Source organism: Cnephaeus nilssonii (assembly GCF_951640355.1).
Source record: "Cnephaeus nilssonii genome assembly, chromosome: 10".
Classification (NCBI taxonomy): Eukaryota; Metazoa; Chordata; class Mammalia; order Chiroptera; family Vespertilionidae; genus Cnephaeus; species Cnephaeus nilssonii.
The window spans coordinates 74,529,550-74,548,641 of record NC_137081.1 but is presented as its reverse complement, the minus strand read 5'-3'; the positions used below and the strand labels follow the sequence as shown (position 1 = coordinate 74,548,641).

The 19,092-nt window shown below is 41.5% G+C and overlaps 1 protein-coding gene across 1 annotated transcript in view; it reads left to right on the top strand.

The window, feature by feature from the left end:
• THSD7B (thrombospondin type 1 domain containing 7B) overlaps positions 1-19,092 on the top strand; it is a gene marked incomplete at its 5' end in the record, with an annotated part of 754,786 nt that overhangs the window by 377,418 nt on the left and 358,276 nt on the right. The window contains one exon of the mRNA XM_079782710.1: positions 3,606-3,709. Coding sequence (XP_079638836.1) covers positions 3,606-3,709 — 104 coding nt within the window. The remainder of the gene's footprint in view (positions 1-3,605; positions 3,710-19,092) is intronic.

Sequence of the window (19,092 nt, the reverse complement as noted above, 5' to 3'; positions counted from 1 at the left end):
CCAGCCAGGGCTTCCCTTCCCCAGTTGCCAACTGCCAGCTGGGGCCCTCCTTCATTCCGCACCGCCCCCTGGTGGTTAGTGCACGTCATAGCAAGAGATTGAATTCTCGGTCTCCCGGTCGAACTCCTAAGGGGACAATTTGCATATTAGGCTTTTACATATATATATAGATGGTTGTTTAGTGAGAGATAAGATAAGGTAATGTTGTTTATCTTCAAATACCTCTACTTTTTCCCCCTTCCTATCTGGAATACATTTTGAGGGATAAAGAATATGAAAGTCTAATTTAAAGGACAAAGAAACAGACATGTTTTGATAGTAAGTGAGCTTCTGGAGTTTTGCCACTCAGGAAATCTTTTCAGGATCGGGATTCAAGGAGATTCAGGGTGAGGTCCTTACCTGAACCACAGATACACACACACACACACACACACACACACACACACACAGAGGCACCCATGCAAAGGTAACTTACTTCATTCCATTATTCTCATCCTAAAACCTTTTTTTTTATCAAGAACCACAAACCAAATTTGTACTTATTTAATAAGTATATAATTCAAAAATTGTTTTGGTTCTCAATTTTAATTATGTACACATTTTAAGAAAAGATCTAGTTAACAATATTAGTTTAACCTATGGATAAAATGTTAAAAATGAAAAGAAAATGAGTAACTTTTAAAATATAAATGTTCCTTCTGGCAAGTTGGTGGTTATAAAAAGCAATACCTGAGGCTTGTGTGTCTAGACATAAACTTCCACTCTTTCAACACTGGATTGAAACATTGCTTTAAAGGACATCTGCATTAAATTCACTGTTGGGTTTTACTGGTATGTGAAGAAATCCCATGATCTTAAAAGGCATTTGGTTATCATCACATTTAAAACTGCCTTTACCAAAAATGCCTAATATCTCCCTGGATTATTTAAGAAGCTACATCTTAAATCTATGAAATTCAAGGACTAATTCATTAATAAAAATACAAGTTATTTTTCTTCTTTAAGATGATGACTTACATTAGATAAAGTTTAGAATCTCATTGAAGAAATCTAAATTTCTATTGGTTTTCTCATCCCTGTACTCCTATTGTTTCTATATGATGACCAGTTTGGGAAGGATGTAGACAAACACTGGGAACATGCCCAGACTACTAGTTTTTCCTCATCAACCACAGGAGCATTGTGGAAGCACTGTCAATATCCATCCTTTTGTGCCATGTATATAAATATTGAAACTTCTGATCCCAGCTAATGATCACTGGGGGATAGTAGCCAATTGAAAAAAATTAGCCAAATCAAATATTATTTCACATTTTTATGAACCAAGGGCTATTATAATCAGAGAAAATCCTAGGAACTATTAGTGGGCTCTTCCTTTCTATTGTCCACTCTCCTGACTCCCTTGCTGCACTTTAATTTAGCCACTCATGTTTGAACTAGTTTCCATCATCGACCTCCTGCCGTTTCCCCAGAAATCAGTTCCACTGTGTGTGGATTGGATCAATGTATCATTTCTCCTGGTGTGTGTGGTTTAATATATGTCCCAGTTATCAGCGTGATTCTCTGCTCCTTAGTAAAGCATCCATGAATTTTGAGTAATTTGGTTCCAATTTAGTTTTTGCTTTCCCCATCATTGGTATTTAGGGAAGCAAGTTAATGTAGACCTTTATCATTATCTTGTGATTATTCTTTTTTACTCCATTAAAGTGACATAGTAACACATTTACCAATTAAAACAGAAACAAAATGTCCACAGAAATATTTCTGTGAGTTTGAGCATTCCTCCAATATGTTAGGTTAGTACAGGAATGGGAAAGCAGCATGGGTGAGGATCCTTATATGGAATTGGCCAGGGGTCCATGGTTGAGCATCCAGGGATGTGGGATTGAAAACTGGCCTGCCCTGACTTGTGCAGTCTGGGACATATCACTTGCCCTGAGCTCAGGTTCATCATCCCAACACTGAGGCTTTCACAGGAGAGTCCTGAAAAGTCATTCCTTCTACCTCTGTCTCTGCAGAACACTAAACTAGATTCCATTCCTTGGTCTCATTTTGGTGTAGAAAGCCCATGTACATTTAAGAGATCTGAATAGATGACATATCCTAGTTGAAAAGTCAGACTGAAAAACGCTTACTGTATCAGTTTCTGTGTTTTGGAATTATACTGAACGAGTCTATGCATATACAAAGAAAATTTAGAACTACTTAAAATCAACAGGTGATTTATTTAAAAAGGACAGGTTTTGCTAGTTAGCTGTTTCTGATTTCTCTCCAATTCTTCCCAATATGGAGGCCACTTGAATAAAGTCAATGATATATTTGTTTCACTTTTATATTTTAATGTACTGGGCTTGATTTTGCAGGATGGTCTGTATCTCCCCTTAAGACCATCTCTGCCTCACTTGCTTCCAATTGTCTAAGAGATCCACTTAATGTAAAAAAAAGGGGGGGGGGGAGGGAGGAGTTTGTGAGTACTGATATTAATGGCTGGCTATGCTAGGTGATCTCCACGTACTATCTCAAGCTATGTTCACATAACTAAGAAGGGCATTAAACTGACTTTTCCTGAGCAAAGAGAGTCTTCCTTCGCTAAGACTTTTTTTTATTATGGTAAAAAACACATAATATTTACTATCTTAACCATTTTTAAATGTACTTTATAGTAGTGTTAATTTTATGCAACTGTTTTGCAAGAAATCTCTAGAACATTTTCATCTTGCAAGGCTGGGCAATGATATTTTACTCCCTGTTTTTATTTTACTCTTTGAATTAACATCTCTTGTTGGTAGTATTGGCTGATATAGAAAAAATGTAAAAATATATTAAGCAAAGCAGCAGAAGCTGTGGCTTCACTTAAGGTTTGGGTTTTATGGAACATTCTGAAGAGACAGGCTAAGGACACAAGGCACAGTCTGTCATGTGGGTCATAAAAATAGAAAGTTTTGTTGATCTGAGGAAGGAAAAACAGGGAAAAGCTGGACGGGGTCCTTAGAGACTATTTCCTCGCAGGAATAGAAATATCGGTAATTCATCAGAGGCGGATCAATTCCTCTTCCTTGGCATGAACTATCACATACATAGGTACCTGTGCCTCCCCCACCTCCCTTTTACTCCACAACCTATGAGTTGTTTGAGTTACTTCAAAGCCCTAGGAAACACATTTCTAAAATATTGAACTAGAAGATCAAGTGAAAAGGTGTGCAAGTGGCACTTTCAGCTGTTCGAAACTTGATTCTCTAATGCTCTAATGGGACATAAGAACTCTCTCTTTTTCTAACAATTGTAAGTTCATAAAGTGGTTAGCACTCTAGATTTGATCTGTGCTTCTAATGCTTTTATGGCCACTTTGCTATATGAACTAAGGTTTACGTGCAAAATGTCCACGTTTTAAAAAATGGAATCAGGGCATTAACCGTGAACCTGAGGCAGAGTGGATTATTATCTCAAGTGCATACCAGGGCTCCATTTTATGGCGTTGGGTTCAAATCCATTTTTATTGAATTACTATCTTTATGCTTTTGGATTTCCCACTTATCCATTTCAAGTATGTCCTTTGTGTGTTTGTCATGGTGAAATTTCTAGTTCCCTGTTCTTTGTAATCACAGGTGGAAGCCACAGAAATGGAGCCCCTGTATCTTAGTGCCGGAATCTGTCAGGCAGGGAATAATGAGCACCAGCGAAGCCTGTGGGAAAGGGGTGCAAACAAGAGGTAAGAGGATTTTCAAACAGATTTGCTATTAGAATGTGATTTACATTATGTTACTCTTATAAACTGTTGACTATGCTTATATTGGAGTAAGTTGCAGTATTATTAGATTGTCTTATTTGTAAGTGTTTGAGTTGAAGTTTGGTATCAGTTAATGCTGATGTTATACTATATTTTAACCATAACAAGCTAGTGCATCTAAGGTCTAGTGCAGTGTAAGCAAATATCTATTCTAAGTCATCAACATACCCCAATGATGATCTTCCAAATGCATGTTGGATGTTAGCCAAGGAATGAAGGATATGTCAAGATTAGACTCAATAATATGCATTGTGTTTCTTAGGTGCTAATTAAATATTTGTTGAATGAATGAAAGGATAACTGAATTAATTGACTAATCTTAATAATCATGACTTAAACCTTATCCTACCTTATAATAGAGAAACATGCAAATTGACCGCACCTCTGCTACGCCCACGATTGGGCCAGCGGGAGGCTGGGGGGCGGGATTCCGGGTGGCCTATCCGGCCGTTGAGAAGATCAAGATGGCGGCGCCCAGTCCTCTTAGTTCGAGGGTCCCTGGGGAGATCGCTGCCCCGGGGAGGCAAGACCTGGCTGCCCAGACACTCAAGAGGGTCCCGGGGGCGATCGGCCGCCTGGGGGGGCGTGGCCGGGCCCATCCAGCCTCTCAGGGGGGTCCCTGGGGAGATCAGCAACCTAGGGGGGCGTGGCCGGGAGATCGGCAACCCGGGTGGCGTAGCCAGCCCATCCAGCCTCTCCCAGGGGTCCCTGGGGAGATCGGCACCCCGGGGAGGTGAGGCGGGACTCGCCCAGCCGCTCCCAGGGTCCCTAGGAACATTGCAGGCATGTGGTTGCTGAGACCCAGACCAGGCCTCTGGCCACAGATTCATAGCTTTGCGGAGACCTAGGGCAGGGATCTGCCTCATCTGCAGAGAGACAGAGGTTCTGCAGTGACCCCAAGACATGGGTGGGCCCAGCCAGGGATCAAGGGGCATGGAAGGACTCCTGGCAGAGGACCAGGACCCTCACCCCTGAGGCGGGGGTTGAGGGGTGGTGCCACCTCAGTGGAGGGGTGCTGCACTGCAGGGTACTGGACTGACTGATGTGATTCAGAGAAGCTCCCAGTGCTAATGGGCCTCGCACAGGCGGCCTTCACACTTCAGAGGCAGTGACTCCTGCTCCTGCCTTGACCCAAAAGCAAGCTCGCTACACCCTGCCCCATAGCAGAGCATGCCTAGGCAGTGAGTGGGAAGCCTTCCACCTGCTTCAGAGAAGGGGGGGGCAGTAAAGAATGGGGGGAGAGGAAAGAATGTGGAGCATCCGCAATGAAGAGGTGCTTGAGAAAGAGGCTCGGAAGCCTGACTGGAAGGTTTGTTCTGTTTGCTGGGCCGCTGCCCTTTAGGAAGCGCAAAGAGCATGGCTCTGAGGGCTTCCTGTGTGCTGAGTCAAGTTCCACAGCCAACTGGAATTGGCCTCAGTTTCCTGGTCTGTAAAATGGATTAAGCGTGTCCCAGTGCCTTCACTGAGCTTTGATGGCCAATTGAGATACTATATAAAGAAAATGAGGGAAGAAGTGAGAAGGAAAAGGAAGGACAAGCAACACAAAAGAAAGACTGAAAGGAACCTATAAACCCATTGTCACTTAAATAGGGAATATAGTCAATAGTGTTGTAATGATGGTATGATGCTAGGTGGGTACTAGAAATATCGGGGAACACTTTGTAAAGTATATGATTGTCTAACCACTATTCTGTAACTAATATAAAACCTGAAACCAATACAAAATAATGTTGAATGTAAAGAAATGAAAATTGGAGTGAAATTTTTATAAATTTCAAAGTTTAAATAAAAGCTGTAAAGGAAGGAAGGGGAGAATAAAAAGTGTTTTTCATTTTGCCACTTCATTAAAAAGACAGTTGTCTTTATATGGTGCTTTTATACTTTTCTAAGTCATTATCTCATTTTAATTTCCGGGCAACTTAAAGACAAGATAAGTAATCCCTCCACTCTTCAAAGAAAGGAAATCTTGGTGTCTGGTACTAATGATTCAATCGTCAAGCCCTTATTGTAAAGCAGGGTTAGTAAAATTTTCTGTGCAGGGTCATATCTATACTAATAAAAGCCTTGGGGGTGATCAGGCCAGCAGGGGAGGGTATTTGGGGGCAATCAGGCCCGCAGAGGAGCAGTTAGGGGGCAATCAGGCCAGCAAGGGAGCAGTTAGGGGGCAATCAGGCAGGTAGGTGAGCGGTTAGGAGCCAGCGGTCCCGGATTGTGAGAGGGATGTCCAACTGCAGGTTTAGGCCCGATTCCACAGGGATCGGGCCTAAACCTGCAGTTGGACATCCCCCGAGGGGTCCCATATTAGAGAGGGTGCAAGCTGGGCTGAGGGACACCCTCCCCAGTGCACGAATTTCGTGCACCGGGCCTCTAGTTGTTATATATATATATATATATTTATAATTACATATATATAATATTCTATATGTAATATATACATAGAAAGGAACTATTGAATTTCTAGAAGTCATTATGAATAGGTTTCTGGATCTAAGTGAAATGTCTGGAAGGGTTGTATATTGAAATCTATGAAAAACAGTGAAAGAGTCATCAGACTTCTCTCCTTGCTAGTAATATGAGGTTTGGTAAGAAGTGCTTTAATCTTAAAATCGGATCACTTTGTCGCTCAAGGGATGTGTGTAGCGAAATCAGAACTTGTGGGACCAACTGCATTACACTGGTTTCATAATTCTTCTAAAAGGCATTTTTAGAATTAAGTTTCTCTTCCTGTTTCATGGATTATTGTATTAGTCAGGATCAGTCATCTCAGCCAGCACAGGAAATATATTCAGAGTCATGAAGAGGCCAGCATGGCCAGGCAGCAGTCTTAAATTCCAGTTCAGTGGAATCATTGTTGTATCTCCTAGTGCCGTGGTCGGCAAACTGCGGCTTGCGAGCCACATGCGGCTCTTTGGCCCCTTGAGTGTGGCTCTTCCACAAAATACCACGGCCTGGGCGAGTCTATTTTGAAGAAGTGGTGTTAGAAGAAGTTTAAGTTTAAAAAATTTGGCTCTCCAAAGAAATTTCAGTTGTTGTACTGTTGATATTTGGCTCTGGTGACTAATGAGTTTGCCGATCGCTGTCCTAGTGGAAGCCTTCCTCTCTTTGGAATTAAGACCTATAGGCCAGCAGAGCATAGGATTCTGGGGACAGGAAGCAAAATTTTTACTAGGGGGTCCTAGGGGCAAGAGTGAGTTTTGTGTGTTACAACATACCATTGAGTCAGCTTGCCCAACTCCTGGTGACTATATGTCCACAATGTCCTGTCCTCAACAGCCCTGCTAAGCTCCTGTAAATTCATGCTTATGGCTTTTTTATGGAGTCTGTTTTCTCATATTTGGTCTTTCTCGTTTCGTGTGCCTTCTGTTTTCCCAGCATTGTTGTCTTTCCAAAGAACCCTGCATTCTTGTGATGTGTCTAGAGTATGACAGCTTCTGTTTTGTCATTTTTTTGCCTCTAGCAATGTTTCAGGCTTAGTTTGCTTTAGGACCTACTTGTTTATCTTCCTGGCAGTCCAGGGTATCTATAGAGCTCTCTTGCAATACCATATTTCAATTGATTTTTTTTTCTCTCTCAGCCTTCCTCACCGTCTAACTTTTGCATCTATACAAAATAATTTGGAATATGAGGATGTGGATGATCTTAGTTTGGGTCTCTAATGACACATCTTTTCTGAAATGATTTTTCCTAATTATTGCATTGCTGTCCTTTGATAGCTGTTGGAGAAACAATATTATTGGATGTCAAATCAGAGCATGTCAAACCTTGTCCCAGCTCTGCAAGGATTGCCACCTAGCTGGTGCCATAACTGAGTCTTAAAAAGGCCTTTCCACTATTCTGTCAAGCCAGTTGCTTCAGGATAGTATATATTATAATAAGACCAGTAATCCCATGATCATGAGCCCTTTGCCACATTTAATTTGCTATGAAATGAGTTTCTTGGTCAGAAGCAATGCTGTGTGGAATACCATAACTATGGATAAGTCATTCTGTAAGTCCACAGATGGTAGTTTTAGCAGAAGCATTGCATGCAGGGAAGGCAAATTCATATCCAGAATAAGTATCTATTCCAGTGAGAACAAAATACTCTTCCTTCTATGATGGAAGTGGTCCAATGTGATCAACCTGCCACTATGTTAGCTGGCTGATCACTCTGGGGAATGGTGCCATATTGGGAATCAGTGTTGGTAACCTGCTGCTGGCAAATTGCATGCTCAGTGGTGAACATGGCCAGTTAGGCCTTGGTGAATGGAGGTCATGTTGCTGACCTCATATATAACCTCCATTCCCACCATTATGACTACTTTGTTTATGAGCCCATTGGGTGATGACAAGTATAGCTGGGGAAAGGGGCTCTCTGGTGTCCACAGAATGTGTAGTCACCCTTCGGTGAGCACTTATGTGGGCAACACATATGTTCCCATGTTTTGCCCATATAGAAAAGTCTACCTGCATTCCTCTTCCCAAATTCCCTTGCCACCAATTTTCCAATCATGTTCCTGTCAGACCCTGACCCGGCAGCAGATCCATTGGCCACAGACTATAAATGTCTATATACATCACACATCTGGCTGTTTCTCCTTCCAAGCAAAGTGAACAACCAGGTGCACCACTGGGAAAATTTCCCTTCACCTTTGTCTTTCAAGGATGTCTCAGAGAGGGGCTCTAGTGCTGCAGCTGTCCATTTTGGGGTTGTACCTACATATCATGCAGAACCATCTCTAAATCAGACCTAAGGCTTTTCTTCTATCAGCTGATCACAGGGAACTCCCCATGAGGCCTTCTGTGCAGGCTGGGAGGGAGAAGGGAGTGTAGCAGGAGTGGGTACCATGGTCATTTGATGTAACTTACTTGTGCCTTCAGGGCCTGCTTTGGCCCAGTCAGCCATTTGATGATGGAGTACTACTGTACACCGTATCTTATGGTTTGGTGGGCCAGATAACACCCAATTCATGATGTAAAGCTCGGGTTGCATGATAACCTGGCCCAAGGTTAAGCTTTCAGTCTCTACAGTAACAGGCCAAACGCTGTTTCTGCAAAGAACAGTAGTTATCTGCAGCAGATGGCAGGGCTTTTCTCTAAAATCCTAAGGACCTGCACTGCGATTCCCCTACAGCAGCCTGTCGGAGGCTCCAAGGAGTGTCCCCATCTGTCAGTAACACTTCAGTGGTGTTTGATCTGCTGGATCATGTGGCCCAAGTGGCAGAGCGGCATGCACAGTAGCCTCAACTTGTTTTGGAGTCTTTTCTTATTCTGGGTGCTACTCAAAACTAGCAGTTTTTCTAGTTACTTGGTAAATGGGCTGGAATAACACACACAAATGAAGAGTATGTTGTCTCCAAAATCCAAAGAGGCCTATTTGGATTGTAGGAGGGCAAGATGCAACAATTGACCTGCCACTTTAGAAGGGGTATTTCAACATGCCCCATGCCACTGAACCTCTAGAAATTTCACTGAGGTATAAAGCCCCTGGATTTTTTCAAGTATTTTCTTCCCCCACTGGCTTATCAAAATGTCTACATTAGTTGATACTTTTTTCTTGCTAGATCTAATCAGCATAATGTCATTAATGTAATGGACAAGTATGGTATCTTATTGAGAGAAAAGACTGGTCAAGGTGACCACAAACTAAATTCTAAAACAGGGCCGGAGAGTTACTGTGTCCCTGATAGAGAACAGTGAATGTGTATTGTTGGACTTGCCAGCTAAAAGCAAACTACTTCTAGTGGTCTTTACTACCTTCAAATAAAGCAATATTTGGGGCTATGGCTTCAACATGACTTTAGGGAGGGACACAATTCAGTTCATAATAGTTACACTTTGCAAATGATGGCCCTGTGTGAACTTTTACCAATCGGCAAGGTTGTTAGATACAGGACTGTGATGAGGCTGTATAGGCAGTGACTCTGTGTAAATTATAGGAAAGACAGCTTCCAAAAAGCAATTTACTTCCATCTGTCAGAAAATAGTAATAATACGATCTTGTTGTTACAAGACCTTTGCTTACCTTTAGCTAGATCAGCACTATCTACATGAATGTGTTTTTTAAAATGGCACCTTTGTGCAGTATACACTATAGGATTATAGCAGTAGCTTAAGTCTATACTTTCTCCATGGAGATGAACATTTTAAGGCCCACTGTCCTTGCTGTCTCAGAGACAGAGGTATATTTCTGTCTAGCTTCTTGCTGAATCTGAATAAAGAAGGATGGTAGCTCAGCTTTTATGGCAAATGAAAGCATAAGAGGAAGAAACTTAAATATTCTAACATACTTTGCTGAAATTGACCTTAACAGGGTAAAACATTAATTCTAAAAAAAAAAGAAAAAAGAAAGATGTTGACATTCCTAAAGGGAGTGAATTTGTCTATGAAGTGATGTGGTCTGATTCTTATTTTGCTGTTCACAGTGACCACTTGAAAACTGGCTTAATGGACTTGCCAGTATGTTTCTTTTGGATATTATATTCTCATTCATTAGTTTATAAGTGTACACTATCATAGCATAGAGACAACAATATAATGGAAACAGAACAGAGTAGGTATTATATATCCAAGTTGTCCTGAGATATTCTTGACTTCTATGAAATACCTGAATTCTTTTTGGTTCATTTTCACTGAGCACTGTTTATGTGGACCAAAGAAGGCAGATCTCTTATCTCTGTCAAATCTTTTTGTTCTTCTTTAATTTTTTTTTTTTTTTTTTTTTTTTGTCACCAGGAAAGGCATAGTCTTCTTACATAATAGTTTTGATGGAATCTGTTCATTTTCTTTGCAGTCAAAGAATTGCTTTAAAATGAAGGTGCTTTTCCGGAAAAATAAGTTGGCAAAGTGATCCACTTTCAAAATAAGTTCTGGATTACCTTTATTTTTATAGAGGGAGGGGGTAAGAAATTGGTAGGCAGGAGTGATGTCAGAGGAATGGCTGTGTGAGAGATCCCCTTCGTCTCTCCCCTCTCCCCTTGAAGTTTAAACAATTTGAACAGATATAACTCAACAAGGGATTCCCTGCTCAATGCACAAACACTTCTGAGATCTGTGCATGGAAGCATCTAAAGTTAGGAAGGTGGGAATGAACCGGGAGGTAAGAAGGGAGAAATGCTGAGACAAGCCACATAGGCAGCCCTACAGGTAGGAGCTCATGACAAGGCTCAGCCCCAGGAGGGGATGAATCAGACTGTGGCTAGCACTCCCTTCAGCAGGAGGAACAACGCTATTCAGTGGGTGTCCCTGCAGGAGTGGGGAGTACCAGCTGCGGCTGAGCCCTGAGACCTGGGCAAGGACACAGCACAATGGTGCCGCCGCTGCTGCTGGGTGGCCAACATTACAGACGGAGAAACAAAGCCACCCCATAACCTCCCAGAGCTCGCCCCCCTTTGCCCTTGGTGTCAGGTTGTGGAACACATTACCTGCAAACCCAAGAACTGGTGCTACAGAGTCACTGTTTTTCCTTGAGCAAATGCACTCTGTGACTGGTCCTGTGGTAGGGGTACAGAGGGATACCCTGGAATGTCACTGGTTGCCATTACCAGGAGTACAAAACAACAAAGAAGCTGGCTGCCTCCCCCCCTTCCCCTCCATGAACCACTGCCACATTGCCAGCAGCATCTGGCTGCAGGAAACAGCACTGGGATTTCGTGGATTTGGAGCCCAGTCACTCACCACATTCCCCTGAGGGGTTGGTCTCCTGGGACCAGGGTGATCTGATTACACAGACAGTGCCCACCTTCCCAGGGAGCACAGGCCATTTTCCACCACCCAGAATTGGTCTGAAAAGTCAGAACTGCAAGAGAGCTAAAATAATAAATAAATAAATAAATAAATAAATAAATCCACAAATAAATAAACAAACAGATTGTGAATCAGCACTACCTACTGGAAAATAATGAATTGACTTATTTGTATTAATCTACTAGAGAAATGCCACTCATACATAGATGCCTAGACAGAGAAGGAATTCACCAAATATCACGAATCACCAAGGTAACAAGGCAGCTCAGAAAGAAAATAAAACATCTTCAAAAAATGAACTTAAAGACATGGAAATATGTGACTTAAATGACTGATTGCAAAGATTGCATCTTAGTCTCAGAGAATAATGATTCTGGGAGGTGTTTTTCATTCCCTTGGCATGTCCTAGGGTAGGATTAACTTAGTGGCTTCCATGGTTGCTGCAGGTTAAATATGAACCCATTAAAAAAGTTGTAAATAAATTAAAAATACATATTAAAGGAGGTGGGTGACCTAATGCATGATGCTTTAGTAACACAGTGTTGACTACGTACAGATTCAGACATGGCATCTTGCACCGGCCTCTCCATTTTTAACTTAATAAGCTCTAATGCAAAACCCAAAGTATCTCTTCAGTCCACCCCCACCTCAGTCACATCCCAGCTGATACTTCCCTGATGAAATCCTGTTGAGGGTGAGGGTGGGTAGGGAGTAATGTTTTTTTCATTTGCGGAATGCAGTTATTTGCTAAACTAGGAGCAATATATTTCTCTTCTGACTGCCTGGCTCTCAGTTACAGAACTATCTTCCCTTCAGGAATATTAGCATGAATTTTAAAGTCTCCTGCAAACTGTATAAATGTGATAGGATTACATTTCTCTTGTCCAGGGCCAGAATTTAGTCTGTTCAAATCATGTGAATCTCTTGGCTTCCCTTCACCCTGAGGTTACTAAGGCCAAGGTATGCATTTCTGTGTAGCCCAGGAGCCATTTTAGGATTGTAGGGGAAGAAAGCAATTTTTTACATTTTCAAAAAATATATTTTTATTGATTTCATAGAGAAAAGGAGAGGGAGAGCGAGATAGAAACATCCATGATGGGAGAGAATCATTGATTGGCTGCTTCCTGCACACCCCACACTGGGGATCGAGCCTGCAACCTGGGCATGTGCCCTTGACTGGAATCAAACCTGGGACCCTTCAGTCCACAGGCCAACACTCTATCCACTGAGCCAAACCAGCTAGGGCTGTTTTTACATTTTTATTTTCCTTTTAAAAGAAAACAGAAACTGCAATAGTCTTTAGTAGCAGCAAGAGCAGGAGGAGCCCCACCTACTCTAGAGGCTCTAACAACTCAAACTTGTCTTCACTGCTATTCAGAATTCAAATGGACACAAACTTTGCAAAATAAGTGCCACCTCAGGCCAACCATGTTATGAAGGATTCACATGGTGTGATAAAATACAGTGTTTCAACCAGATGCGTAAGGAATAACAATTATAAACCTGTTGGAGTTCATTAAATTCACTAGGTACCCAGAATAATCAAGCTCATAGGAAATTCTTGAAAGGAGGAACTATAAGTAGAAAGTTTGGGGTTCATGGAGTTTTTGTAAATTATACCACAAAGGCTTTGAAAGCCTGTACCAGACTTTAGGAATTAATTAGAAGAAATACACATAAAAGGCATTTAAAAAATCAGTTGGAATTAATAGCCAACTTTACATATAGAACAAAGGATAGGGCTGGATCGGCAGTATTTAATTGTTTTACACCCATGAAAATGGACACTATGGATGCAAAAAAAAAAGAGAACATAAATAATTGATATAAATAACTGACATAAAATAGAGAGAAAGGGAGAGAGAGATGCAGTATTTGAGTATGTGAGAATAATCACATCTAGAAATACCTTTTTGAATCACTTGTTTAAAGGTTGCATATGATGTTAGTTCTTTATGGGGGAAAACACAAAGGAGAGGCCCAAGGCCTGGCGGCAACCTGGTGTGATGAAAATACGTCTTCTTCACTGTGGAACATCAAGGCCCTTAGTTCAAGGTTTCATGGTTTTGCCACTGACTCCTTTCATGGGTGTGGATAAAAGACCTCGCCTCTCTGTGCCTCAGGTTTCTTTTCATTTGCAATAGAGATAATGATTCCAGTTTCTTGCTGCGTTTTCCAGTGCTCGTTGTTGCTCAGGAAATGCTAATCTCCTTTCCTTTTCCGAAGCTTGGAGGTTAGGAATATGTATTTAGAATCCAGGGAGGATGTCATGTCACAGAGCATGGTTTTAAAGTAACTGGGTGGAGAGATTCATTGGTTTCATGGAAAAAAGAAGGATTCTGTGACCAAATTAAACCCCTCTGGAGATCTCGGTGTGGAATTAGCATATTGAAGGCCCTTACAGTGCTGCAGTAAAGAAGTCTATCACCATTTTTTTCATCAGAGAATTTTCCCAAACCTATTTGCTCAGAGGGTCCATTTTTTTATGACATACCAACTAACTCATTTTTGTTATTGAGAAATATGGCACATGATCATAAAATCATAGAGGGGAAGTTTTAAAGAAATGTGTATGTGGTATGGCCAATGTTTTAGAAGTAAATGTGTAACTAAAGATGGAAGAAATTATTTCGCAATTGAGTAGACATAACAGAATATTCTGTCTAGTCTTAGCAAAGTAATTGTAGGTGAAACATAATTATACACTGAGTGGCCAGATTATTATGATCTCTGAACGCATAATAATCTGGCCACTCAGTGTATATCCTATATAATAAAGATTAATATCCAAATTGTCCCCTCGACCAGGAGTTCGACCAGCAGGCAGGCTGGCCAACCGCCCATGTCCCCTCCCCCTGGCAAGGCTGGCCGGACCCCACCCATGCATGAATTCATGCACTGAGCCTCATCTATATATATACTGAGTGGACAGATTATTATGTGTTCAGAGATCATAATAATCTGGCCACTCAGTGTACTTTGACAACCACAGACTGAAAGGAAACAGATGTTGAAGTGATGACTTTAAAGAATATTTGTCAAAGAATTAGCATTATAGCTCAGAGTTCAAAGTGTGAAAATAGGACCATATTATGCAAATATGAAGACAAAATAGAAATAAGTAGTGGGGAAAATATAAAAACACATGGATGTGAGCTTGGTTCTGGAGACAGAAGGTGATGGGACGGAATGTAGAGGTTTTCTGGATTTGGAAAGAAGAGTCTGTTTTCCTTTTTTCTAAACTCCCTAGGAAATTCTCAGAACACAGATGTAGGGCCAGTGAAGAAGAAAAAACATGAGAGAGCTTTATAACATAGCTCAGTGTGCAAGAAACCCCTTCCCAGTATTCACCCAGGGTCTTCTCGTCGTAAATCCAGTTATCTTTTTTTTAATACCACAAGGGTCTGGCTTTCCTTTGGAGACCCCTCACCACTATCCCCATGTCCAGTTTTCCCTGGTGCTTCTCTACCTCCCTTGAATACTTATGTCCCAATCTCTGAGCCTGACTTCTCTCTCTCTCCACCCAACCCTTACATGACATCATTCTTCCTAGTTCTTCTCTTTACCTTTATCATCTCCATCTATGTCTCCCCACATAACTCCAGCTCTTTCCAGGATTTCAGCTCTCTAGAGGATCACCAAGTCTTCAATTCAAGGGAAAGATCTCTCTTTCCCGACCATTAGAATTCTCACTTGCTGAAGACACTATATCGATGGTTCAAATTTATTGTTTTCAAAAATGAACTTACTTTCTCCTTCCAGAGGCTGGATTTTTCATCCCAAGTTTTCATTCTCAAATGGTTGCATCTGTGCTCATCTGTTGATAGAGATAGCCAGCCATCTAGCCCTGTGAGTTTCATCTCTATAAAGCTCCACTGTGTCTGCCTCCTTTCTCCTGACCACTGTTAATGTAGTCCTGGTTTTTTTTAAAAATACCCTCCATAATGTTCTTATCACAGGCACTTTCCTTAGAAATCCACCCTTAAGTTTTGTGTAGAGGAATTCATCTGATTTAAAAAAAAAAATGTTTTTATTGATTTTAGATCGAGAGGAAGTGAGAGGGATAGAGAGAGAAACATTGACCACTGCCTCCTGCATGCTTCCTGAGCATGTGCCCAGAATCGAACTGGAGACCCTACAGTGCATGGGATGATGCTCAAACAACTGAGCCACACAGGCCAGGGTGTAACATTATCTGCTTTTAACACTAACCAGCCAAAGAATTTTCAGTGTCTTTCCCAATGAAAGTCATTACCTTAAATATCCTCCTAAGCTCTTACCCACTTCTCCTACTTTGTCTCCCAGAGTCGGTACCAAATAGCCATTGCCCAGGCACCATTTATAACACACAAAGCACTCAGCAACTTAACATTTCTTCTTCAGCCTGGATGTATCCTTCTTATCTTCCTCTACTTATTGATATCTTATACCTGTTCCTGGCCCCATCTCAGATATCACCTCCTTCTCCAAATAACTGTATTCTTCCAGTTGTGGGTAAGCTCTTCTTGGGGTGCACTCCCTAATTACTCATACTTTATGTTTTATATTTATACTAGAGGCCTGGTGTACGAAATTCGTGCACTCGGGAGGGTGGGTCCCTCCACCTGGCCTGTGCCCTCTCGCAATCCTGGAACCCGTGATTGATAGCCCCAGAGAGGGAGGCCCCACCCACCTGCCACAGTGCCGCCTGCCAGGTAACCTGGGCCTCCCTCTACAGGGTGATGGATTGTGGGGCTCCGCCATCAATCACCCCAAAGAGGTAAGCCCTGCCCACCCGGCCAGGGCTCTATTATTGATCACCCCATAGAGGGAGGCCCCATCCACCCACAGCAGCACCACTGACTGGGTAGCCTGGGCCTCCCTCTGAGGAGGCAATCGTGGGGCGATGGCAGGGCCCCCCAACCAATCGCATCACACCCGCCTTGACTGTCCTGGCACCAGTGCGTGTCATAGCATCGTCTTCAGGACAGTCATCCGGACGGTCATTCTGCTTTTCAGTCGATTTGCATATTATGCTTTTATTATTATAGATTATATCTTGAATGCCCCCCTTATTTTATTTTTAACCCTCGAAATACAGACAATGAACTTTATTCATCTTTACATCGCCAATGTCCCAAATAGCCCTAAGTTATAAACATAATATTTGCTCAATAAATTTTTGCTCAATAATTATTATACTGTGTACCAAAATAGGAAGTTCAGGACATTGCCCAAAATATGGTGAATGAAAATATGTATAATGTATATGTAATTTTATTCTGTGAAGGCAAAAACAGAAATTATAATGTATTAAAATTACTATTATAAAATACTTTATGCTTAAATCAAGTAATGGAAAGTAGAACTCTGCGTATGAGCATTTAATCTCCTAGAGAGTAGTCTGTATCAACTTTATAGTGCGTTCATTTTACTAATTGCTTCAAAAGTGTATTTCTAGTTGTAAGATAATGAGGTGATGATAAAATACCATACAACCTGATTCTCTGACGTCAAGACTGTGAATTGAACTTCTGTAATTATCAGATGCCTCCTTATCAATTTACATGAAAGTGGTAGGGTTTTGTTCCTTACCATAGCAGTGGGGGCATAGGTGTTGCTTTGCTCTCTTTAGAGCAGTGGTTTTCCACCAGTGGTGAAATTGCCCCCCAGGGAACATTTGGCCACATCTGGAGACATTCCTGGGGGGCAGAAGTTACAGCTGGCACAGTTCTGGCATATCAGTAGTGGCAAGGTCCAGGAATCCTACTTCTGCAATCAGAAGTGTAGTGTTAGCTTCATTTTCTTATGATTTTAAACAGATATAAATTAAAAATTCCTTTTTATTTTAAGGACTTATCAGAATGCTTCCCATATAAATAATATTTCTTACAACCTGTGCTTATTGTTAGTAACATAAGCTGTTTGGTTTCCTATATGTATAGCTGTAAATTAATTACAAATACATTGTAATCTGTAGTTGTGCTAGGCAGTGGTTCTCAACCTTTCTAATTCCACCACCCTTTAATACAGTACCTCATGTTGTGGTAACCCCCAACCATAAAATTATTTTTGTTGCTACTTCATAACTGTAATTTTGCTACTGTTATGAATCGTAATGTAAATATCTATGTTTTCTGATGGTCTTAGGCTCTACAGCAGCGGTTCTCAACCTCTGGGTCGCGAGCCACAGGTTGAGAACCGCTAGAAGGGTCACCTAAGACCATCGGAAAACACAGATATCTACATTACGATTCATTAAAGATAGCAAAATTACAGTTATGAAGTAGCAACAAAAATAATTTTATTGTTGGGGGTCACCACAACTTGAGGAACTGTATTAAAGGGTCGCAGCATTAGAAAGGTTGAGAACCACTAGAGACTTTTTACAATAATTTATTTCAATAAGTGGTTCCAGAGCACTTCAGAATTTTCAATTGGATAGAGGATGGTAACATGACAGATGCAGAACTTCAAACTCATGATTTAGTTCTGAAACACTTATGCTGACTAAAAACTTGAGTACTGTGCCACCTTATCAGCAAGTTCCCTTAAAAGTCTGGGTTTTGAAGTGAATGGTATAATTATATTCTGCGTAAAGAGCTATTTATTCTGTGTTTAGATTCCAGAATCTGCTAAGATTAGTTTATAGTGGCATTGTTGTAACAATCTAATCTACGGCTAACACAGTTTGCATTTATTAACTACTTCTTCCTTAAATTACCAGAAGGATAACTTTGTCTCCAGTACTATTTTTATCAACTAACTGGAGGCCTGGTGCACGAAATACATGCACTCGGGGGCGGGGCATCGTTCCCTTAGCACAGATTGCGAGAGAGCACAGGCCAGGCCAAGGGACCCCACCGGTGCACAATCAGGGCTGGGGAGGGACGTGGGAGGTTGGCCAGCCAGGGAGGGACCATGAGAGGGCTCCAGGGCATGTCTGGCCCATCTTGCTCAGTCCCGATTGGCCGGACTCCAGCAGCAAGCTAACCTACCTGTTGGAGCATCTGCCCCTTGGTGGTCAGTGCACGTCATAGGGACTGGTAGACAGGTCGACTGCCCCCTGGTGGTCAGTGCTCATCATAGTGAGCAGTTGAGCGGCCTTAGCATATCATTAGCATATTACGCTTTGATTGGTTGAATGGCTGACCAGACACTTAGCATATTAGGCTTTTATTATATAGGTTATCTTTTTCATATTAGGTTTTATTACCTCATGCTAACTACCAATATTTGTTGGACATAAAGACCCTCACCTTTTCCTTACTCCCAGCAGTAATTACATCATCTCTGCTCTTTCTAATTGCTCTGGTTCATGACTTTATCATGATCTCAGTCTGCATTGGTCTTTTCTACATTAAGGAAGACTTTCTCTTCATTTATTTTGTCTCTTTGGTTAAATTTGTACATTATTACTCCGATCACCACCAGAAAGAGAATTTTCTTCTTTCTTGAAAACTGGTGTTTTCAAGAGAATCTTCTTGCTATTAAGAATTAGGAACTGCCCTAGTTTTTGTTTTGAGATGTGGAATTCATATTTTTCATATTCTTTTAAATACCTCATATCCTTCTCTCTCTCTCTCTCTCTCTCTCTCTCT